Below are 26,188 nucleotides of genomic sequence, written 5' to 3'. Positions count from 1 at the left end.
CATTCCACTTTGTAAGCAGAGTTGTTGCTGTCCCAATATTTAATTTCTTGACTGCAGTTCAGTACTCATGTATTATACAAATGTGTCATAGTATTGGAAAGTGAAGTATAGGAATTTTACATTCAATTTTGTGTGTATGGTTGCCAGTAATGAATAAAAGAAAGAAATACCCTTATTTATGGTGATTTTTTTTTCAATCGGAGACAAAAGTAACTAAATTTCTCTTGATTGTATATGCTAGCAACATCAGTGACTTGCAAGAGGATTTTTTTGAAAACAGGCATGTAATAAATGAAAGTCGCACCCTCTGAAGACAAATGCATCAAAGGGTGTCTGGGTCATCCATGACCATGTTTTTTGTAAGTGGTCAACCAGCTACATGTTCTTGTGTAATTGTTGTAGTTTTCCTCTTGTATTACTTGCAGTTTAGTTGTGTATGCAAAGTTCTGGCTGAAAATATGAATTATTTGGGAGTAAACGAGATGACTGTCTGAAAGGCAGAGAAGCACTATTCATTCATAGGTACACAAACAAAAGCATGGCTAGCTTTCGGAATGCACTTCCTTTTTCTAGCTGTAAGAAAAACATGCATGCACGTGCGCGCCTGTCTCCCTACATTGTGCTCAGTTGACTGCCAGCTCTTTACATGTGTGAATGAGTGAGTGTTTGTGTGCCTGTTTTTCCTACAGCTAGAAAAAGAGAGTGCATTCAAAAAACCAGCCAAGATCTGTATCTTTTGTTTGTGTGCCTATCAACAACACAGTGCTTCTGTCTTTCATTGCATTTCAATTAAGAAGTTTTATGACATCTGACCCTATTAATGTTATCTTGAAGGTTGTGAGACAGCGTGATTCTATGGTTGATAGTGGATGAGATTGGGAGAGACGCGGTACAATTGTGTAATACTTACTCTTCCTTCTTTTTTAAAAATTTTAGACATTTTAACCACATTTGTTTCTTCTGATTTTTGTAATGGGAATTGATAATCTGGTCGTTGAGTGTCTTTGAACCACACACAGCAAGTGTTGTAAAGATTTTGTTTTTAAATATGAACTCTTATTTGTTAAAGGAAGCATGAATGCACTGTTTTTGAATAAATTATTTCCTTTACTGCATAAAATACTTATGAGACCTTCCTACACTAATGTGATTTCAGGTTTTTGTGTACTACATGACCTATCCATCAAATAATTAATAGGTTTCTGGTTCAGACTGCAATGATGTAATCTTTCATTTGTAATTAACAGAGTAGCCCATTTCTAGTAGAGTCCAATAAATTTCTACTGCAAAAGTGATTTTATTTAATCCTAGTGGAGTCATGAGGTCGTGAGGAATACAGCTGGTGGCCTGGGAGAAGTGATACTTCAACACATTGAAGGAAATACACATTTAAGGTGGAGACTATAATGAATCTAGGTGACAGCTACTGGACCTCCAACAAAATATTAATCCAGTAGTTCTATTTTGATTGTGCCACAGAAGATTAAATTTAAAAGCATTTTCTGTTTTCCAGTGCCATGTGCAGTATGTAGTGTTTTGGCTGGGACACTATTGAAAGTTAAAGTGCAAAGTTATGTTTTCAGTGAGCCGTTGATTGCTGATGTGTGTCTACCTCACAGCTTTGTATATGTTACCAGTGCAGAAATATTGAATCTTGTATGAGTAGTGTTAAATTTTTAATAAATACCCAATGTACTGGAACATGTAAACCTGCCAGCTGTCATTTTGCTGATATCAAACCAGGAAATCAATATTGCTCTTTAATTGATAATGACCAGTTAATACAACATGATTGCTAAGTAGTGATACAAGCAATTATCTTACTTTCTCAGGCAGAGCAAGAGCAAGGGGCAGTGTCTAATATTGACTGTATCAGATGCATTAGAATTGCCTTCCCACAGATGGGTCATGTCTGTTGTGAGCATCTGTGTGGGCCCTGGCCATTGGAGCATCTCTTCCTCTTCTGTGCTGCCGTTATATTATCTGACCCATTTTTCAACTTCAGGTCTATCAAATGATTCCACTCAGTGGTGATCTTGCCATTCTTGGAGTTCATAATTCTGGTTTCTCCTTTTCTTACCACATAATTTTTCACCTACTTTGGTCAGCTCAAGTGTTGCCACCACTGCCAGGTCTAATTTTACTATTTCTGAATTTTCTAGTCAATGACCTATGTGGGGAAGGTCACTTAATGTGGTGTGTGTCCCACCCATTGTGCAACTCCGTCTTGAGCACTTCTAGCGGGAGTGGTTACAGCAATATGCCTAAAACTTCACATGGTAGCCACTCCATTGTGAAAGGGGGGATGGGGTGGATTATCAGGTACTTGCGTGGTAATTGAAATAGATTAAACTTTTGCATGCTAGTGGCTGAAAAACACTCAGCAGTCTCATCAAAAAGAAAGGATGGTTCTAATACATAACAATATAACTCTGACTTTCCTCTCACAGTGTAGCCAAGGAAGATAGTCAACTCAAGAGACATCCTGGAGATATACTCTCGCAATCTATGATTTGATCTGGGACCAACAGAGAGCACTTTCTGAAAACTGTTAATTCTTTGTAGTTTCAGTCAATAAAATGAAAAAGAACTTCATCTCGATGTGTCCACCCAGCTGTTCATGGGCATTGCTCTCCTATGATGAGGTCAAGAATATTTCTGTTATTATTACACTCAATAATCACCTAACTGTTGTTTGGGGCATTAAATTTAGCTGTCACTAGATGCTGCAGACATACAAAAAAACTGTGCTGCAGTAACATAGAATGACGTTTATCCATTTTGTCTGCGATGTACAGCAGGAAGCGAACAATAATAGTCAATACCATTGCTTTCATCTTTGCCTATTAGGGTACCACTTTTTTTTGAACTTGTTAAAATAATGATACACAACTATGTGAAAGCATATGCCCTTCCTTTGTCCATCTGTGATCTGTTTTGGAAACGTATCTTCATACTGTGCAAGCAGATTTGTCTGAGGTGATTGGAAGACTGCTGCATGTGAACATCCTCTACAATCAGTCACCAACCTGCATCAACTGCGGGGAGCATCATTCCCTGAGATGACTGATTTAAGCTGTTTTTAACATAATGTAAGATAAAGTTAATACATAACTTTTGACATGTCATAAGGCTAAGAATCAACATGATTACATTTTGAGATGAGTATTAATTTTGCTACAACACTGAACATCTCATTTGGAACAAAGGTGACTACGTCCTCATGCCACATAACATCCAGCACTGGTGGCCACCTGCATATGCTAATTCACATGGGGGACAGGAATGTCCCTACCTGTGTTCCTTCTACACCTGCATTAGGAATTTCAGTTTTCAGTTTGCCACCCCCAACCAGAAGTGTGTCCCACAGGAGCTACCCTCCTCTGGTCTCTCGCAAACCTTCTGCTGTCTTATGGCCAGACAAAAGCCTGCAGCTGAAGTGGACACGGTCTACAAAGTGAGCCTGTTGTCCTCCATCTCATATTCCTGCCTCAGCACCTCTCAACTAGAGATAAAATATTATGAGGAGATAAAGGATGAAAGGTGAAAGAAAGGTTAGGCTGGGGTAGATATGACAGCTTCATGTACACTGGAATCACTCCTCCTCCCGCCCCCTGCCCCCCCCCCCCCCCTCCTCAAACAGAACCATTGAAACTATATGTAAAGGGGTGTAATTTCTAACCAGTAGTGGTGCAAGTAGAATCTGAAACTTGCCCCCGTTGTTGTTTTCATAACATCTGGGTACATCCACAGATAGCAACCAGTGGAACTGTTATCGCTAATTTAGCCATCCCAGTGGTCTCTGGTGACTATCATTTTAGCCAGCAGTTTGCACTGACCTTCAGCAAAGCTATTTTACTATTTCTCTGCAAAACACACATATACCTTACCATATACAGATAATGAGTTGTTTTACAATATCGAGTGTTGGGCCAAGGGTGTGTATTGATACAAAGACCATCTACAGTGAAAAACTATGGCTCAGTAAGCCATTGGAGGCTGCAGCTGTACACACAGAATTTTATCTTGTGTTAAGAGTATCTCTTTGTGGATAGGGAGGTGACATATCAAGAGAAAAATGTGCTGATTTCTCAGCCATACCTGCATCTTTCATCATATTAGGTGACTTCAGTGCCCATAACCCTTTATGAGGCTGAAGTGAGACCTCAGCCTAAGATAATGTAATGGAACAAATGTTCTTAAATCATGATCTGCGTCTATTGAACAGTGGTGCCATAACTCACTTTAGAGTAGTTCATGAAATATTTTTGACTGTAGATGTCACATCATAGTCTTCTTCTATCCATCCACATGAGAGTGCATGACAAACGATGTCCAGATTGTCTTTCCTGTAACACCCACACCCGATTAGATGCCAAACTCAATGAACCCTCAAATAGTCTCCTTTAACTGGGGCCGATATCCTTAAAATATGGGTGTGATTGGCCTACCTGAAAGTCTGCTGCCCCTAGATTTATGAGTTCACTTCTTAAATGTATCTCTTCCTTCCTGTGTGAATCTCATGATTTTTAAGCTAGTGACATAGAATTTTTTGGAATATGATTTACAGACAACTCTGGGGATGACATGAATTATATTCAAGAAGAACTTTCATAGAGTTCAGGCAAATTACATTTAGAGGAAAACAGATGATATTCTGCTGAAAGTGCTTTTAGTACATAATGCCAAAGTGGTTTTATTTCCAAATATGACTTTGTGCAGTAGATTCAGCTTTGTAAGGTCGACGCCAAATCACTTAAAGGGCAAGCGGTGATATTATTCCACTGGGTATTGTGCATGAAAGACCAAGGTTGACAGAAAACAGTGAGGAAAACTAGATGACCACTGATCATGCTGTATTACCAGGGTAATCCGGATAGGGCAGTGCAAATTTTAGATACTTAAAAACTATGTAATTAGTATTGTATATAATTACTATATAGTTATTTATTAGTATGTAATTAGTATTTTATATTATTGTATGTAATTAGTATGTAATTATTTATTAGTATATAATTAGTATTTTATGTTATTGTATATAATTAGTATTGTACTGAATGCAAAGTCACACTGTGTGAACTGCAGTGCTTCAATATTTACCTACAAAGCAGAAAATTTTCATAAAAACTCCTCAAAGATGATTACAGTACATAAGGCAAGCTTTATGCTTAATCGTTATATGTTATGTGTCAAAGAACCATGATGTTTTCTCAAATTATGTGCATGTGCAGTTGACCAATTTTTCCTCTCCTGAAATCAGTGTTACAAAAGATATTGCTTTACACATGTCAATTCAAGACCAGGGTATCTCGCCACTTTATATAAGAAAGTCAAGTTTTTTCATTGATTCAATTATTATTAATAGACTACAAAAATTTTAATGATTTATAAGCTGAAAATGTGGTAAAAAGAGGCAGGTTTATCAGCATGGGTTTCCATGTTATTGCTAGCCAGGTTTCAGTATATATGTGACTGTAGGCTTTCCCGGCGTAAACTATTGATGAAGGTTTCTCGGGTCTCCAGCCGGGTGGTAGCATTGATATCTCGCAATGTTTTGGGAAGTGTCATACTACCCATCTTCTGGCGAAGTGTCGAGATTCATATGCATGGTCGCCCCCATCCACTAGACCTAGGGTGGCGGTGGTGGATATGGTGCCCACGTTCGGTTCTCGGTGTAAGCATTCTGTCTGCGTCCGCGGCGGAGGACGTTGATGGACATGCTCCTGACGGATTGCCGCTATCGCAGGGTTCCATGCTGCACTGAGTTGGTATCCCTCATCGCTGTTGACCAGAGGGGACATGAGACTACAAAGGGAGGACCTACTCGTGAGCTTCGACGTGATCTCGCTTTTCACGAAAGTGCCCCTTCAAGACTCCTTGGCACTTTTAGCCCGGCACTTTGAACCACAAACAGTCAGCCTCTTCGAACACACACTAACAACCACCTAGTTTCAGTGCAATGGGGAATTCTTCGAGCAGATCGAATGTGTGGCCATGGACCCCCCATTGGCTCCTGTGATTGCAATACTCTATATGGAACATTTCGAGGAGGTGGCACTTCAAACTGCCAGACAGAAACCAAAGCACTTCTTCCACTATGTCGACGACATTTTTGTCGTATGGGGACATGGCAAACAGGCGCTAGGTGAGTTTCTGGAACACCTCAGCAGCATCCATCTGAACATCAAATTTACAATGGAAATGGAGGAAAATGGATGCCTCCCCTTCCTTGATAATTTAATTAAGAGGAAGGCAGATGGTTCACTAGGCCATGCAGTGCATAGGAAGAAGACACACACACCTTCATGCAAGAAACTGCCACCATCCAGCACAAAGATAAACAGTACTGACCACCCTGGTACATAGGGCATGCGCTGTCTGTGACAGAGACAGCCTACCATCGGAGCTGCAACAGCTGAGGGAAGTCTTCCAACAAAATGGCTACAGTGAAACGCAGATCAACAGGGCGCTTAAAAGGAAGAAGGAAGCAGTGAGAACCCCAGAAGAAGATAATGATGAAGAAGACAAACGACTTGCGTTCCTTCCATACGTGGGTCTGCTCTCAGCCAAAATTGCACGACTTCTGTGCAAATACAATATCAAAACCGTTCTCCGACCACCACCGAAGACAAGGGAGCTCCTAGGTTCTGCCAAAGATGTGCTGAACCTTAACACTCCAGGAGTATACAGCATCCCATGCGAATGCAGAAAACAATACATTGGGCAAACACAGTGCTGTATATTGAAACGCTGCGAAGAACATATCAGATGTGTGCGACTAGGTCACACAGAAAAATCAGCCACAGCAGAACACAGCATAAATGAAGAACACACCTTCAACTTTGAAAACACGAAGGTACTGTGCCGAGCATCTGGCTTCTGGGAAAGCGTTATCAAAGAATCCATAGAAATATGGATTCACAACAATCTGGTCAACAGAGATGAGGGATACCAACTCAGCGCAGCATGGAACCTTGCGATAGCAGCAATCTGTCGGGATGCAGACAGTATGCTTAGACCGAGAACCGAACACGGCCGCCAGGGGTGACTGCCATCCCCAGTACCGCGTGCACACTGCTGGTCCACTGCAGCCACCCTAGGTCTAGTGGAGGGGGTGACCACGCATATAAATAGCCTTCTCTCCACGAATCTCGACACTTCGCCAGAAGATGGGTAGCGTGACACTTCCCGAAATGTCGTGAGATATCAATGCTACCACCCGCCTGGAGACCTGAGAAACCTTCATCAAAGGTTTCGGTATGTTAACACTGCACACTGCATTAACCTTCAGCCTTACCCCACATGTGAAAATGGATGTTACTTTACACGACAACCAGTCAGGAGTGCCTTTTCTACAGGACTCCTACCCTCTCCTCCACCCAGTGGAACCAAGAAAATGCTACAGCCACTGTAGAGTGTAGATTTGTGCTCTGACGGTATAAATGCCACCTGTTGTTGGTTAACCTAATGACCTTAAAAATGCTTTTGCCCCAATCTGTTACCTGATCAAAATAACACTGTGAATATATGTAGCTACCTTAGGGACCAACACCTGTTCTCCTCAGGTGTGGACCGAGGTACATAGCACCAGTTGATGACCAATATGCACGGCATCTACCTGGATAGTGCTATACACACTGACCTGTTACTTTTAGCTAAACACTTGCAGTGCACTTCAGCAGAATCTCAACTACCCTTCCACTTTCCAACTCCATAAAAGGTGGCTGGCATATACTGACCTGATTTTTATAGGAGACTACTTGATACTGTGCAACTTTCCTTTCGAGTACTGGAAACTTATCAGCACTCTGACCCTGACTTGGCACCATGCCTTGTGATTGTAATCACAATCAAATGTTACATCATGTATCTAAAGAAGTCAGAGACCATTTTCTTTCAATCCATAATAGTTTAGCTCAAAGGAGAGTTAACAAATGAGAGGAAGGAAAGTACTGGTGTCCCAGTATTGAAACTGGGTATGAGATAGCGAGTTATAGACCAATTAGCCCCACAAAAATACTGTGCACATTTCTGGAATGAATGGTTATATACTGGGTGTGCTGAAGGCACCCAATGTAGATTTACAGATGGCCAGTATACCAATGACCACATAGTTCACTGAGTGTGTTCTGTAAGCACAGCTTTCACTTGTTGCCAAAAATAGATCACTGTCTTCTCTGATATACGAAAAGTCAGGCAGCTCACGGTACCACTCTATCCCCAGTAAACTGCCCGAGTGGTGTTGCAGAGGCTCCCCTGCCAATGTTCATTTGTAATATGTTATCCTACCAGACATTTCAGATTTGAGTTGATGTTTCCCACACTACTACTTATACACAAGGGTAGAAGGCCCTACAGGACTCTTTGCTGTGTGTGCCCTCCTTTTTCTGATAGTGATCAATGTTCTTGCTGAGGTTATAGGACCGTCAGTCTCTCCCTTCTTGTTTGTCGAAGACTTCTGCATTTACTTCTGCTCTTGAACCAAGAATACTGTGGGATGTCACAATAAAAACACAATCCTGGGCTCTCGCCTGTGGCTTACAGTTTCTTGCTGCCAGAACATGTACACTGTCTAGTCACATTAATGTGGCCATTTGTCAAAAGCCTGAATGACCACCTTTTGCAGTGTGGACCATTGCAAGACGTACAGGAAGAGATTTGGTAAGATACTGGAAGGTACTGACAGGACAGTGGAGCCATGCTGACGCCAGTGCTGTAGCCAGATGCTCTAGGTTTCTCAGTTAAGAATCTGTGGCACTAACAGCTTGATTGAGTTGGTCCCACAGATTCTCAGTTTGTTTTAAATCCAGGAGTGTGCTGACCAGGGTAGTATGGTAAACTCATCCTGGTTCCCTTCGAACCATGCACTTACACTGCAAGATGTGTGACAAGTTGCATTGTCCTGCTGGTAGATGCAATTGTGCCAAGGAAGACAAACTGAATTGGGGGGGGGGGGGGGACATGGTGCCTTAAGGATAGATGCAAACTTGTGTTGATCTGTTTTGCCTTCCAGAATGATAAGATAATCCCTGGCCTGGACCCTTTAAATGATTGTTGGACAGTTTTTGCTTTCAGATGTTTCAAGCTGTTCACACCAATGGCCATCTGTCCGCTGGAGCGTAAAACGTGATTCATCTGAATAGACCACCTGTTGCCATGCAGTAGATGTCTGGTTGTGGCATTAGTTCACAAATTCCAGCCTTTGTCACTGATGAATAGCAGTCAGCACGAGTGCATGAACCAGGCTGCTGCTGCTGCTGCGGCGGAAGTGACATACGCAGCAACCTTCATTGAACGGTCATTGAGGAGACACTGTTGGTAGCCTCTTGGTTCATGTGGGTGGTCAGTTGCTCAACAGTTGCATGTCTGTTCTCCCATACACATCTCTGCAGCTGTCTTTCATCCCTGTTATCTGCAGCCCATGGTGCAGCACAGTTGCCTCTGCATCAGTTTTGGATAGTGCCATTTTGCAATGCACAGTATACTTTAACTGTGGTGGCATATGAACAGTTTATGAACATAGCCATTTCAGAAATGCTTCCACTCTTACCATGAAAGCCAGTGATCGTGCCCTTTTGGGCATCAGATAAATCGCTCATTGCTCCGTTTCCACATTACGACCATGACTGCACTGTTTACGGCTCCCTACGACCAGCTTTATACCCTCCACTGCTAGTGCTGCAACCTATCATCTGTGAGTGGTTATTGCACATTGATGCTGAACGTAGGCAGTGGTCACATTTAATGTACTGGACCATGTATAATGCATTTTTCCCATTGTAAAATAGTTCGCCTGCATCCAGAACTTAACTTCCTTCATGTCTTGTCCAATTATGTAGTCATCTCACTTTATTGGACTCATATTTGATACCCAGTTGTTGTGGATTCCCCATATTCACCAGCTGAAGATTGTGCTAGTTAAAACACAACACTATGCACTGCATTGGAAACATCTCCTTGGGTGTGGACCACTCCGCCCTTTTGAGGCTTCGCACAGCCTTGTCCAGGTTATGGGAGCCTGACTCACAGATTTGCAGCCCGTTGGCACTGGCTACTGGAAATGACACGCCAATATGGGATCAGAGTTGCAGTTGGTGCCTTTTTTGAAGTAGCATTGTGGACAGCCTCCTGGCAGAGGAAAGGGTTTATTCCTACAGCTTATATGTCTTAAGTTGCTACTCTGTTATGCAATCCAGGTCTGCAGCTTCACTGAACATTTTGATCACCTCATCCTTTTCCTTGGCCGGGGCATTGGACTGCCATAAGAGGCTCTGTTCTGGAGTTCCAATAGTGGTTTGCGTACAGTCCCTCTGCTCAAACTGCTGCCTTTCCCCACTCTATAGTAAATGACACACACTCTGTTTTTCAGCATTTGTTCCTTTCAGACCTTGGTGGATTTCCCAGTTTAAAGACAGTTTACACTGATTGCTTAATGGTTAAATGTTGAACCAGTTATGCATACACACATACCAGAGGCATGAAGTAGATCATCTGCTGGCAATGTCTTACTGGTGGAACTGATGGCCATTACCTAATTACCTATTAGGATCTATATCTGCAATACTTGATACTTAGTGGCTGCGAACCTTGTTTCATCTTTTATCTGTGAATGAAATTAGTATATCCTTGGCCACTATGGTTTTGTTGTCCACTGGATTGATGCCTGCTCTTTTTACTGCATAATCAACTTTGGGGAAGAGCTGGTACGGGTTAGGGATGTGTAAGCTGAGGATATTTGTCTGGTTCCCATTTCTCATATGTTTGCCATTGTAAAATGTCATAAAACATCAACTGGGAGAACTAAATTAATTTCCAAAGGAGTGTATGTGTGCTCCATTTGGAATAAAAATGTTACTGTTATAAATTACGTTTACAGAATGTAATGCTGTTAAAAAAAAATGGAATGACCTTGAGCTGTTTTACAGTACTATTGATGGACCAAGTTTCTTTTATAAATTTCATCACTTAAAATTTCTGTTAGGTCTCAAGTGTACTATTCAGAACCCTTGAAATTTCAGTGGGGTATGTTATGTCCTCAGGAAAAAGTTAAAAACCATTATTTGTTACCAAAATAAAAAATATATAAAGGAACAAAAGCCCCATTAATGTGATTTTCCCAAGTGATAGCCCATGCTTTGAGGATTAGTTTGGAAAAAAATAGGGATTGTTCACTTCCCTCAGTGTTATATTCAGTGTAATGGTGAACCATTTTTTTGCAAAATAAAATACAAAGACATAAGTAAATATTTTTCCTGTCTTTGTGATTTTATTTAAAAGAGAGATTTTTTTTTCCTAGAATCCTTATATCGTAGAATATACAACCTCAAAATTTCAAACTGTATGGGTGACAAATAAAACGTGGTACCTTTAGCAAATGTCATTTTGTACCATCACAATGTTAAAAACAACAAAACTTCCTATCTTTGAAGTGACATAAAGTGGAAGCAGTGATAAAAGGCTGAAATTTGGTGGTGTTCTCCCTAAGAACTACACATAAGCCAATTTACATCGAAATCTGAGATGGTGGGTGTGAGAGCCTGGATAACTTGACATAGAACTGAGCTCTTATTACCTCATCAATGCAGTATATTCAGTTAATTACAGGAGACATATATAATTTTATTTTACATAACTATTCATATATTATTAATGAAAGACCATGCACGTGAAAGATCAATGCAGACAGTTTTTATCAATACATCTTTGTAATTTTGTATTAATATACTGTTATATCTAACACATTGTTATGGAATTTACAGATTATCGACAAGCATATATGAGCTGGGACACTTCCGCAGTATGATGAGCCGTCATGTTGGGAAGGATTTTGCATAAAAAAGGTCTGCAACTGAAGGATTTCTGAGGAGGGCAAAACATCACAGTGTTGTGCAGGCAGTGTTATTTATTTTTAGTGTTAAATGTAATTTAAGTAAATGGTGTATTTTTCCTTTTCTAGCTTGTTCCTAAAACATGGTCTCACAAGTGATGGAGCCCTCGGGTGTCATCAGTGACTCTGTGAAATCCTACTTGTCAATCAGTTCTGCCATCAGTCATGCATGTCCGAATTTTGACAGCTTCCATTCAAGACTGCTCTGCTGACCTTATCAGTGATTGGAAATTAAACCTTAATCTTCCTTCATTACTTCCATACAGATATACCTCTCCTACATATCATTCACAACATTTTTCTGTAGTGATAAACTGGTTTCTGGACTATATGTCATGATGCCAGTATTCATCCAATATTTTTGTCACTCTTTCTTTTGATCTGTACTTTGGCTGACTACTGTTTAATATGTGCGCTAATCACGGAAATTGTGTTTGTGTGATTGGTAGATGATGACTGGAAGTTCAGATTGTGTCAATGAAGTGTACACTGCTCACAAATCTGTTTTTGTGTGGGTATGTGTTAGTCCATCACTCAGTTAATCCTAAACCAATTGAAGATCTTAAGCTAATACTGTGCAGTACTGCTGACTAACTTGTTTCTCACTGAGTGGCACTGGTAACTGAAGTTGACAGGCTTCTCCTACAAAACGTTTCACGGTCTTCTTTGTGAGTTTGTCTAAAGACACTGTACACCAAACTATGGAACTATAACAACTTGAGAGAGTAGCAGTGTCATGTTTCAGCTTTTTTTGTACCATAATTTATGTTTACTGTGGCTAACAAAATCTCCCTGGAAAAGCTAATCACAATTTTCTGCACCAAAGGTGGACCATATGTTAGTTGGATGTTCTGCACAGTCCAACACCAGGTGCTTCAGCATTTGCCTTACCATTGCTTCAGAGTCTTTCTTTCTGACAATGTATTGTTTCAAATGTGCAGGAAAATAATTTACTACTTAACCTATTTTTCCATAATCCACCTGGCATGAACAATGAATAGAGGGAAATGAGCATTTATTTGCTGTATTTACTTACATAGGAACAGAAGAATATCTCCATCAGTTTTATTTAAATTACTTAGTGACAGAAGAATATCAGTTTTATTGAAATTACATAGTAACAGAAGAATATCAGTTATATGTTCCTTTCATGAAAGTAATTCATGTAAGTTATGTAATACACTGTACTGAAAGCAAATAATAGTCAGATAATTAATGACACAAAAAAGGATACAATTTTTATTACAAAGTTATCAGTATAGTTGAGTTTTAGGAGCATGGCTGATGTGAATACCTCAATTTCCATGATCTCGTAGGAAAAGGTTTTGTTTACATATGTACCATTTCAGACTTTGTGTGTACCAGTTCTTGTACTGTAAGCAGGTGCAGATTACATTTTTGTTGTATTTGTACACAGTTTCAGAATGGTGATAGCTGTTTTTGTTGCTATTCATTGTTGCTCATATTTTGCAGTTAAGATAATTTATGTACAAAGGTAACAGTAAATTAAAAATAAAAATGTACCAAATTTAGGGACAACAATCTGAACTATGACAGCAGGAGAGCGCCGTTCCACATCTCCTGCTTTTAGATGCAAGGATTTCTTCTCCAGGAATTAAGGGCAGAAGAGTTTGCATTTGAAAAAGTGAAAATACAGTAATACAATGGATAAGTTACATGGATTGTTACCTTTTTTTTATATAACAACTTTCTTGTATTTTCAAAGGAAACAATTTGCCCACTTTTATAACCTCCTTTGAGAAGTGGTACCTAGAAACTCCAACTTTTGGCATCTGTTTCATTATCTGAAAAATAGTGAATAATGTATTTTACAAGCTAATTTACTTCAATATTTATTTTTGGGTCTTTATTATTGCATAGGAACATTGTTACAAATAATGTTATTGGAAATTTACAGAATAAGATAACTATTTTGCATTCTTGATTGAAGAGTGCTCTTAAATGGTATTTTTTCAGTATTTGTTGCTACAAAAAGAAGTAGTGTGTTCTTTTGACTTGTGTAATTTATTGCACAGTATAGATCTTCCACTTGGTGCAAAGCATCACAGAGAGTGAGAGTGAGAGTGTGTGTGTGTGTGTGTGTGTGTGTGTGTGTGTGTGTTTTATGGTGTAGCATATAGCTATAATGAGAGCAGTAGTGGTTAAAGTAGACCAATATTGAACCATGACATCTTTAATTGTAATATTACAGGACATACTCTGTTGAATGTGCAGTAAAACTGCTCAGCAACTGCTACTGTTGTACTGAAGAGGTGTATTGTATGTATGTGAATTACGCAATTACTGCACTGATAGTACTTATTATATTCACATGTTACTTATATTATGGTGCTCTGATTTATATTTTATTTCTGTGCATATCATTCCTGAACATGAAGTACTGGTTTTCTTAAAATGATTTGCCAACTCTTTATAGTATCACTAAAAATAACTTTTTTCTTTTACCAATATATGATAAGGCAAAATTTTAGTAGTTACTTAAATGAAAATCTTGTTTTATGAACATAATTAAAGCCATGTTATTTCATTTGTCATATCTGCTTTGGAAGTCAGATGTATAATGTATTATACTTTGGCAAAAATTTGAAATAAACAACAGAAAAGTCTTTATTCATTTTGAAATAAAAATAAAAGTAGTCAAGATAAAAAAAACCTTCTACCCCAATTTGGCAACAAGCCTATGCTTTTCAGAACTAGTGATTCATTCATCTTGTAAATTTAAGTAGGAAAACCACAAAAGACATCATAGACCAAGAGAAGTATTGTGAGGTAGCACAAGAAATTAAAATCAATCATGAAATTGATTAATGGGATGTGAGGTAGTCACAGATTTCCTTGTGGGTAAGTAGGGGAAATGAGGGTGGGGATCATATTCAACAAGATTGAAATTGTAATTGTTTCAGAGGAAAATTTTTGCTTTCCAAAATGTTCTGGTACTGGATTAATAAAGTTAATCAATGTCAATATAGTGGTTTTAAGGCTTCAGATGTTTAACATAGTCTCCGCACAATTGAGAACAATGCTCAGTACATTTATAGGGCCATGTAAAACTGTCAGAAAAGTCCTCCTTTGGGATGCTGTTCAACTTGTGCGTCACATTGTCTTGAATGTCGTTTATGTCTGCGCTTTGTCATTTTGTGGTAGGTCCATGTTGATAACGCAGTCTCATCACCCGTGATGATTTTTTACAGAAAAAAAATTGTCTGCTTTTTGCATTCAAATCAAGTCACGGCAGTTGTCCACACGTCTTTCATGTTTGGGAGTTAGTGTGCTGGACAGACTTTGCACATTCTATTCTCTTTGTCAATAAGTTCTGGAGAATGTCTTGAAAACTTGATTTAGATGTGCAGTTCATTGCTCCATTGAAATTTGTGACAACAATGTTGACACGCTATGTCCACATGCCTACTACTTCACACTGCCTGCTCGCAACTGATTGGTCAAATGCACATCTTTTATTTAAAGTTGTTAGTTGAAGCTGCCACTTTAGTCACTGTGCTGACTTTGCTTACATGCCGGGAATGAAATCAGTCTGACAGCTTTTTGAACAGACGGTTTAGGGCAATTCATAAATTGTAATTATAGTTCTTAGAAAAGAGCAAAATGTGAAATTTGAGATTTCAGTTGACACATACTTTTGTTACCATACTTTTGTTACCATACTTTTGTTACTGCCTTACCATGGGTCACTTTTCAATGGGGAGTGGGCTACCTTTCAGTACTTATGTAATAACTTACCTTTTTATTTTTAAACAAACAGAACATATGTTTTATTGATGATGTTAGAGGCCAACGGTATACATAGCAGGCCATTAAGATTGCAAAACCCCGAAGGTAGCATGAAACAAATTCGTGATTTCCTGTCAGCAAGGTCACAGTTCGTAGTAATAGATGGAAAGTCATAAAGTAAAATAGAAATAATATGCAGCATTCCCCAAGCAAGTGTTATAGACCCCCTATTGTTCCTGATCTATATTAACGATATAGGGGACCATCTCAGGAGCTGTCTTAGATTGTTTGCAGATGATGCTGTCATTTACAGTCTTGTAAAGTAATCACATGACCAAAATGAATTGTAAAATGATTTAGATAAGATATCTGTATGGTGCGAAAAGTGGCAATTGACCTTGAATAAGGAAAAGTGTGAAGTTATTCACATGAGTACTAAAAGAAATCAGCTATATTTCGATTATACGATAAGTCACACAAATCTGAAAGCTGTAAATTCAACTAAATACTTAGGGATTACAATTACAAATAACCTAAATTGGAACGATCACATAGATAATATTGTGGGTAGAGCAAACCAAAGACTGCGATTCATTGAAGATGCAACAGGTCTACTAAAGAGACTGTTTACACCATGCTTGTCCGCTCTCTTCTGGAGTATTGCTGTGCGGTGTGGGATTCGCATCAGGTGAGACTGACGGATGACATCGAAAAAGTACAAAGAAGGGCAGCTCGTTTTGTATTATCACGAAATAGGGGAGATAGTGTCACAGACATGATACGTGAATTGGAGTGGCAATCATTAAAACAGTCATTTTTCGTTGCGACGGGAGCTTCTCATGAAATTTCAATCACCAGTTTTCTCCTCAGATTGCGAAAACATTCTGTTGGCACCCACCTACATAGGGAGAAATGATCATCATGATAAAATAAGAGAAATCAGGGCTCGCACAGAAAAATTTAAGTGCTTGTTTTTCCCGTGTGACGTTCGAGAGTGGAACAGTAGAGAGAGAGCTTGAAGGTGGTTCATTGAACCCTCTGCCAGGCACTTTATTGTGAACAGCAGAGTAGTTGTGTAGATGTAGATGAACTGGCATAATTTGTACAACATGCTTTGATGTGCAAATGATTAGCATTGCAGCCAAACTGTACAAAATAGTTTGGAGTAAAGCCATCTAAATTCAGTGTGTAAGGAAGAGTTATGCAGTGACTTTTTCATTCAGAAACTGCATTTGAATGTTTGTTGTGTTTGTACTCAGGTGATTCACCTCAAAAGGTCTCCTATGTGTTTATACTCACATGACGAGAGTTTAGACTGAGCATGGAATGGTAGTTGGAGCTAGATGCACGGGACATTCCATTTTGGAAATCGTTGGGGAATTTAATATTATGAGATCCGCAGTGTCGAGAGTATACTGAGAATCCAAAATTTCTGGCATTACTTCTGACCATGAATAAAGCAATTTCCTTCACTTAACAACCGAGAGCAGTGGTGTTTGCATAGAGTTGTCAGTGAAAATAGACAAGCAACACTGTGTGAAATAACAACAGAAATCAATGTGGTATGTACAATGAACATATCCATTGGAACAGTGTGGCAAAATGTGGTGATAGTGAGCTACGGCAGCAGACAACAGACATAAGTGCCTTTCCTAACAGCACGACATTGCCTGCAGTGCCTCTGCTGGGCTCATGACCATACTGATTGGACCCTAGATGAGTGGAAAACTGTGACCTATTAGATGAGTCCTGATTTCAGTTTATAAGAGATGATGATAGGTTTTGCATATGTCACAGACCCATGAAACCTTGGCCCCAAGCTGTCAACAAGGCACTGTGCAAGCTGATGGTAGCTGCATAATAGTGTGGGTTGTGTTTACATGGAATGGACAGGATCCTCTGGTCCAACTGAACCAATCATTGACTGGAAATGGTTATGTGTGGCTAGGAGACCATTTGCAGCCATTCAAGGACTTCATGCTCCGAAATGACGATGGAATTTTTATGGATGACAATGTGCCATGTCAGAACATTCTGGAAAATTCAAGCGGCTGATTTGGGCACCCAGATGGCCCGACATGAATCCAATTGAACGTTTATGGTTAGTATACTGAACACAATAGTAACCATACAAGAGAGATTACACACAATATATTCTCTAACATCATCTAAAATTCTGACAATGCTCAGGTGAAACCTATTCTTTCCGAGTTAAAGATGTTGTCAATGACGGTTGTTCGATAAGCAGCTAGGAAGGCAAACATTTGAGGGTGCAAGATCAGAAGTATAAGTGCTTAAGGGATGATTTCCCACACAAACTGGATAGTTCTGTTTCTGAAATCACCAGAGTGCGTTATCGTGCAGTAGTGACAACTGAAGCTGTTCTGTTGGTCTTTTTCTTATACAGCGATTGAAAGGTGTCTTAGTTGTTGCCAAAAATGCCAGCTGCGATGGGAACACTCCTGCGGAGGAGTTCATAGTGCAAAACACACTTTTTGTGCCACTAAATTCCAAATATTATCTGCTCACACTGCCCTTTGCTCGTGAAGATGTCGCTTGCTGGGACTGTTACAAAGTTAACATAAAAGCATTATAGCTTGTCACAAGCAACAATACTGCATAGGAATGCTCAGTGAGCGAACTGGTGATGTTCGAGCAAAAATGTAATAATAGTCACCTAGCCCATTGAGAGCAAATGTCACAATTCATCACTCATGTCAAGTATCAAGAATTCTTGGGAAAACATCCATGCCAAAAGGATATTTCTTGGAACAATCATTTTTTTTTTTTCCTGGTGTGATTTGCTCAATAGCATTCGAGCCACATACAATACAAATGCTTTGAGCTGCCGCTGCTGCCTGCACCCCTCCTTTATACAGAGAGCGCAAAACATGTCGGAAATGTTAGACATTTTTCCACGTGTGACTATATTTTATAGGCCTTAAACAACTTTCGAAAGGCTGAAGTATGCAAAATCCGATATGTAACTGGACAACAAATACTAGAAATACAAATACGAAAATGACACTTCATAAATACAGTCATAGTAACATACGCATCTTGTGTAACTGCATGATACTAGAATTATCGAAGTTATTTCGCATATAAAATCAAACTACACCAAGAAACAGTTTCCTGAAACTTCCTGGCAGATTAAAACTGTGTGCCGGACCGAGACTCGAGCTCGGGACCTTTGCCTTTCGCGGGCAAGTGCTCTACCAACTGAGCTACCGAAGCATGACTCGGCCACTGCACGTAGAGGAAACACTCTAACATGAAATGTTCTGATCTTCACGCAACCTCGAGCTCTTTCGTGGAAGGTTTTAATATTACTGGTGGATTAGAAAATGAAGCAAATTATCTTTGAGGTTCTGTCAAAGTGATACCTTTAGCAGACAGCCAAAATGCAATTAACAAACAACGGAATGAGTGGACCTAAACGCGAGAAATTGCGTCTACTTTGCGCGACGTTTACCACTTTTTTCCTCCCTCCCTATCAAAAATCATTGGCAGAAGTTGGAATCGAACTCACACCGTAAGAATACGAACCTATCATTTTTTTTATGAACCAGCCAACCATGAAATGCGATAATTTATTAATCTATCACGCTGCCGATTCCGCATTTTTTTTTCCACACACAGGAAACACACCGAAATATACTCAAATGGCAGTGTATTCCTTCAAAAAACGAAAATATTCTCGTTTTTCCAAAACACTTATTGAAGGCAATCAAATAAAATAAAACAAAAGAAGTCATTTTGACAAAATCAAAAGGGTGAAATCAGAAAAACGTATGGGAAGGAATGGGGCGGCAATTTTAACGTGCCCACTCATTCTTTGTTCCGCCACTTCTACATCGTGGAACATCTAAATCCATAGAAGTGTCCACAAAAATAAAAATAAATAAATAAATAAATAAAATAAAAAAGGGGGCATGGATGGCAACTCATCCAACGGCTTGGCGATGAAAAACAAGATACAACATAGAAAAAAATTCACGATAACGGGGCATCCGGAGCCACGTCCAATGTGCGGTGGCCATATAGTGGGAAAAGGCAGACGGATCTGCGTCATATTCATTCACCATCACGTAGTGGACATAATGGCCAACAGCCACATGACGGTATTGTTCTTCGATCGAGGAAAGAAGGTTGAATCAGAACGCACGAGAATCTCCACCGAGATAGCCGCCCCGACGTCCTGAGGAGAAAAGCCAGTTGTTGGCGAAGCCATCTCCAATGGTCATGACCGCAGGAAATCAGCAGATGAGATAATGTTTCAGGTTCATGGCAACGATTGCAGCGAGCCGTTACACTAATGCCAATACGACAAAGTCGCACGATGGTAGGTACAATATCATGAACAACTTGGTGCCACGAGGACGCCACTTCCATCGGGAAAATCGGGAGGCTGATGTTAGACCAAACAATCTTCCAGTTTGTTTCTGGCGACAGGGCTTCCACAGAGGGAAGACTATAAGGAACTGGCAAGCAGCTTAACAGCATTTTTAGGGAGAGATTCGCTTGGGAAAGGATATTTACTCCTAAATAACTGACCTCAAGAAAAAATTCCCTGACGTGCCGTAATTTACAATTAATCCTACCAATATCTACTGGAGGTGTTAAACTCGCCAGTCGGATACAGGCATAAAGGCGAGCTGTAAGTGGCTGGGGGGGGGGGGGGGGGGGGCACGTTGACACATTAACGCGGTGCGACGGATGAAAAAGGCAGACACCTTAACCCGAATGTCAGGGAGGCCCAAACCTCCCTGCAAACGGGACCGCGCCATGACCCCATAACGCACGCGAAATACAGAATGGCGCCAGATAAACCTGACGGTTAAACTTTGCAACTTGCGGGACACTATCGCAGGAAGTGGAAAGATTTGTGCAATAAAATAAGCCTTACTTAACACATACGTTTCCATGGCCCGAACCTTATGAAGAAGTGAGAGGGAGCGACGCTCGTGTTCAATGATTGCACCCTGAATCTTATCTGTGACAGACTTCCAGTTTATTAATGGCCAAAATCGACTATAAAATTCTTTGGGAAGGCCACCGGGGCCAGGTGATTTGTGGGAGGGAGAACGAGCCACAATATCAAGTATATCATCGCGATGGAATACAGAGAAAAACTCTTCCAGGAGAGCTGGTGTAACAACACAATCAAGGAGGGAGGTGAAATCAACAGACGGTGGACCGTCTGAATCCACTTCAGCATAAAACTCGGAATAGTACTGGTAAAGTTCACGCATGATATCAGATTGGGAGGACCACTCATGCCCATCTAGAGAACGAATGGTAGAAAGACACGTCCTTTGAGATCACTTGTAAAGCCGGAGAAGATGATAGAGAGAGGTCAACTCATCCTGTACGATTGAACGAGGCTGGGAACGCAGTCGGACCCCATCCATTTGCCTACGTTTGAGTTGGAGAAGTTTTGCCTTCACACGGTGGACGTCGACGACCCTCAAAGGGGCATCACAAGCATTATCGTAAAGATCGCAAAGGACTGCATAATAAAATTCCCTAGTGCGCCTTATTTCAGCAGCTTTTTCAGTGCTAAAATGATTGAGTGTATTTCGAATCCGAGGTTTAGCAAAGGTAGCCCACCATTCAAGAAGTGAGGAATAACGCATTTGGGACTGGGTTGTCCACCGCCATACGTCTTCGTTGATGCCTTCCAGAGAGGGGTCCGTGAGATGTAGAGTGTTTAGCTTCCATAAAGGGCGCGAGAGACGGACCCACTGCGGGACGAGGTTAAAAGTCATTGAAACAGCACAGTGATCAGTGAAACTGGCAGGAATTACATCAATCTATAGAAGCTGACTACATATGGGGGCTACTTGAAGTAGCAGTAAAAAACGTGAACCGCACCAATGTAGGATATCTGCAAACCCAAGCATCCTGGAGATGCAAGGACGTCACCATACCATTAAGTTCACGACAAAATGTATGATTGGGGGTCTGATCAACATGGCGTAAGACGCAGTTAAAATCGCCCCCTAACAAAACCTTGTGCGGGTTCCGTCAGAGTAAATAAACAACTTCTTCCTTATAGAAACAAGCGCGATCAGATGAACGACTGGATGCAGATGGAGCGTAATGGAAAATTAAGGTGAGGTCATAAAAACTACAGCCTATACCGCGACCATCATCTAGTGTTTTGAAGTCCGTCAGCGGGATTCCATCTTGATAAAGCAAAGCCATACCGGTAGAATTTTCAGGCACGACATTGAAAAACATAGAATATCCAGGAAGACAAAACACATCAAATAATACTTCTTGTGAACACACGATATCAGCTTGGGAATCGTAAATAAACTGACGTAACGCAGCAAGCCGTAATTGGGAACGTATCCTATTAACATTGAGGGTTAGAAATGTAAGGTCAATAAAACAACAATAAGGAAAAAGCACTATCACATCCGTCTCTCCCCAACGTCCAGTGGCAGGGAAAAGAAGATACAATGCTAGTTCTCCCCACCTGACGCCGAGGAATCCTCTCTTTTCTTTATGCGACGCACCGCAGCACAGGCAGGTTGAAAACGCTGTTTCACACCACTCCGTGAAAATATACACTCTTGATGTGGAGGGGTTGGGGGCACGTCAAGCTCCGATTTGACAGAGGAGCCATCGTCACCGCACTTATCGGAAATTGGGGAACACAACTCAGAACGACCAACAGCATCAGGTACAGAAGAGACAGGTAATGCAGTGCCGGTGTCGGGTGGCATCTCCTCAACATCAGGAAGAGAACTCGTAGAATCCTGTTGCTCGACCGACTCAGCGTGGAGCAAGGGTGGTACTGCACTAGAACACTGTAAAGGCTGGCCAGCAGGTGACGTCTCTGCGGGAACAATGGAACCCATGGGAACCGTCACGTTGGCGGGTGAAGTGGGGGACGCAGATTGAACGCACATTTCAGCATCAACAGAAGCAGCTACATCCTCTCTGGTAATACTGGAATCACAATTAACATCAGTAGACAATGCATTACCGCCAGAAGGTGCACCCTCTGTCAATGCCATGTCAGAAGAACGAGACTGAAGTGGGGCGTCTTCGAAATCTGTACCATCCTCAGTCCGCCGGCGTTTGACATGCGCTGCAGGAGCTGTCATCCCCTCACGGACAGAAGCCGCACTGGTACGCATCGGTAATGGTGGAAATTCACGACGAGTAGTGGATAATGTTGCCCCTACATCGCTTGAAGCTTGAGACTGACTGACAGCTGACTGCAAAGTTACTACGTCTGCTGATGTTAAAGGAAGACGTTTTTGATAAGACGATGTCAGAACAGTAGTACGGCACAGGCAGTCAGATCTGAGATGACCACTTTTGTTACAGAGAAAACAAGTTCCTTCTTGCCCTGTATATGTAACATGGATGCAGTAACCACAGACAGTTAAGTGGGAAGGTATATTCTTTTTAATGCACATGTACACAGTCCGGATACCATTACAACACTGGAAGCGATGTTGTGCTGACCAGCGTTCCCATTGAACATACCGTATGATTCCAAACGGAAGCAACGCTGTTTTAAGAAATTAATCGTCCACTTCAGGAGGAAGGTTATAAATTCTAACCGGAGTATACTCGAGTGCCGCATTTTCAAGGAGTACTTGACTAACAGAACCATCATGATGTGTAAACAACACTTTAGAACCAACCCGGGACAGAAGTCTTTCAACTTCAATGGGATCATAAAACTTCTCAAAGAATGCATACAAATTAGAATCAAAGTAAGCAGTATCTACCTGATCAGGTGTAACACGGATAACATCAGGCAACCAATCGTGAATTTCTAAGGAGCCAGGTTGAACACGACACGTACTCTTGTCAAAACTGAAACAAACAGTAGCTTGATGAGGAACAGATTTAGGAGACTCGACAGACACCATAGTGCAGGCAAAAAACACCGCCGCCAAGAGGAAAACGACAACAAACTCCGTTATGCAACTACGATGTGACTCCGGCCAATACACCAACAAGATTGAGTAGCTTCGACACAAGTGGCGTTGTGGCACAGGCGGAAGTCAACGACAACCTGCTCGATCGACGCGCAAGTTAACACTGACCACTAGACCACTCGCAGATACAACACTGCAACGCTCGTGCGCAAGACAACACAGTTTTCATTTAGATGGCTGGACTCAAAATTGTGAGGAGGGTCTGTTTAATTGGCGCCTTAAGTGGACGTATCAGACAGTCTCTGTGGCAGCTGGTTAGCGGCCAGGTTTAATGCCTAAGACTGTACTTAGTGCAAAAGATATGACAGTTTTATTTCTGTTAAACAAAAAGGGGACAAAACAAAGCTAGTATCTACACCTTCAGACTCTAAGAGAGCATTGAAGGACTGATAATCACAGACTTGAGTCCCTTTACCATCATCGTCGTCGTCATCGTCGTTGTCGTCATCATCAATATTCATATGTTTTATGACTAAAATTTTGGAGGTGATTTAGATCTCGACAATCAAACTCATCTTGTAATAAGCTTTGCATCAAAAGACTCATCCAGCATAACTTGTTTAACAGCCTGACATTCATTTTTGTCTAATTTCTCTTATTTCGTTTATTAAGGCAATTTTTCACTTTTTATATTTTAAAGGTTTCCAGTTCACGTAGTTTTATTTCTGGTGACTCAGTTAATGATGTAAATTTCCCTCTTTTTTCTTTCATCAAACAAAGAAGAATAATACATACTATATAGATAGAAGAGGCACGCTATCTTCTACTACTTTGGAGGCCTTTACAAATTTTACTCAGTTGCTTTCAGATTAGTATAATCTTTTTGTTTGTTCACACCATTTTGCTCAAATCTAAAATAAAGCAAACTATGTAGCACCCATCATTCCATATGGCCATATATTATTGTAAAAATAAGTTACTTACATAGGCTGGAGGTACATTTCAACAACTTTGACATATACCCACAATTGTTTATTGAAATCTGTCCCATGTGCAGCCATTAATGTTAAAGTAGTTTTACTACATGTAGAAAACCTGATTCAAGTGGTTTGTAGAATATTTAGATGTAGAATCTCTTAACTTGGTGAATAAATCTCATTTAATCCTCCATCAGTATTAAGTGCCAAAAATACAGCATTGAAAACAGAACTGAGCCATAAATTTAGACATCACGAAAAAGCATTAATTGAATAGCAATATTTTTATTGGGTGATAATGGAGAGCCACCCATTGTTAGCTAGTGACCTATTGTGGAACTAGATTGTTTACTCAGTGGACAGTTAAACAGAGCCTCCAGTGGTGAGAAATTCAAAGTGTTAAAAGGTACAACTATATGAATTCTCCTCTCCCCTGTTTCCTATAACTTCTTTGCTGAGCCTCCGCTTCCCAAGATCCTAATGTAATTTTTTCATCCATGGTACTTGCGTCTTTCTCTTTTCTGGTAGGTCAACATCTTACTTGCTGCCCTTTCTGTTTTTAGAAGAACAGCAGAAAGTACAAAGTTACTGCACTGCGTTAGAGCAAATGGTGGGACAACAAGAACATCAGCACATTTTGTTATTGCCGGTTGCTTACATCAGGTGCAGGTGTACACTCAGGGGCAAACCTATTTTTCTCCTTTGATTGACAGGTCCTTAACGTATTGTTCCACCGCCTACTCCCGCCCCCTTTCAGGAAACCTCCAACCCACCCCCTCCCCCTTGCTGATGCAGCTACACTTTCAGGTCTGAGTTATTGGAATAGCCCTCTCTCACTCTTATTAATTTGATTAACTATTTAATTAAATTAATCAATTAATTAACCACTCCCCTTCTGTTAAATCCCCCTCCCAGCAATTGACAGGAAACAGACTCAGTTGATCGGTCATGTGGAGGTAAATTGATTGCAGTTTATGGAATATTGTTTAAACAATTTAGACAATGTATAAAATATTGTTTAATTATTTATGGCAATGTGTGGAATATAATTTATTTATTTAGTGAAAGAATTTGTCAGGAAATCGATTGCAGTGTATGGAATATTGTTTAAACAATGTTTATTTAACCAATTTATGGGATTCAAGGCAGTGTATGGAATATATGAACTTGGTGGCTCTGTGGTGGAGAGGAAGGATCTCATAACAGGAAATTCAAGGCTATTTTGTTTCGTAACAAAAAATTCAGTTTTTGGGGGTGGATTTCTCTTGCTCATCATTCTCTGCTGTTTGGAAAGATGTAGGTCTTGTAAGAAGCAATGACATGGGGCAAACATATTGCATAACCTAATGTTCGGCACTATACTCTGGGTGTCTTAACCTAATATTTGGCCCTTTGTCAGCAGTTAACCTAATGTTCTGTTAAAAGGTTTTCCATAATGAAATTTTCACTCTACAGCGGAGTGTGCGCTGATATGAAACTTCCTGGCAGATTAAAACTGTGTGCCAGACCGAGACTCGAACTCGGGACCTTTGCCTTTCGCTAGCGAGTTCGAGTCTCTGTCCGGCACAGTTTTAATCTGCCAGGAAGTTTCAGGTTTTCCATGTTATCCACATCCCCTTAAACTATTGTACAGACTTTGATACCAAATTAAGTAATTAGTTATG

At 40.4% G+C, this 26,188-nt stretch overlaps 1 protein-coding gene across 2 annotated transcripts in view; it reads left to right on the top strand.

Moving 5' to 3' along the window:
• Positions 1–14,488, top strand: part of LOC126183448 (ero1-like protein) — a 100,310-nt gene extending 85,822 nt beyond the window's left edge. The window contains exons 12-13 of one of the 2 annotated variants that reach the window (XM_049925442.1): positions 11,760–11,840; positions 11,957–14,488. In XM_049925442.1, coding sequence (XP_049781399.1) covers positions 11,760–11,835 — 76 coding nt within the window. In that variant the 3' untranslated portion in view covers positions 11,836–11,840; positions 11,957–14,488. Of the gene's footprint in view, positions 1–11,759 lie in introns of both variants that reach the window. The other variant, XM_049925441.1, reaches the window with a different exon arrangement.
• Positions 14,489–26,188: the final 11,700 nt, after the last annotated feature.

Source organism: Schistocerca cancellata, chromosome 4, assembly GCF_023864275.1.
Source record: "Schistocerca cancellata isolate TAMUIC-IGC-003103 chromosome 4, iqSchCanc2.1, whole genome shotgun sequence".
Lineage (NCBI taxonomy): Eukaryota > Metazoa > Arthropoda > Insecta > Orthoptera > Acrididae > Schistocerca > Schistocerca cancellata.
Note: the sequence above shows the minus strand (reverse complement) of the source record. Positions and strands in the feature narration are given on the sequence as shown.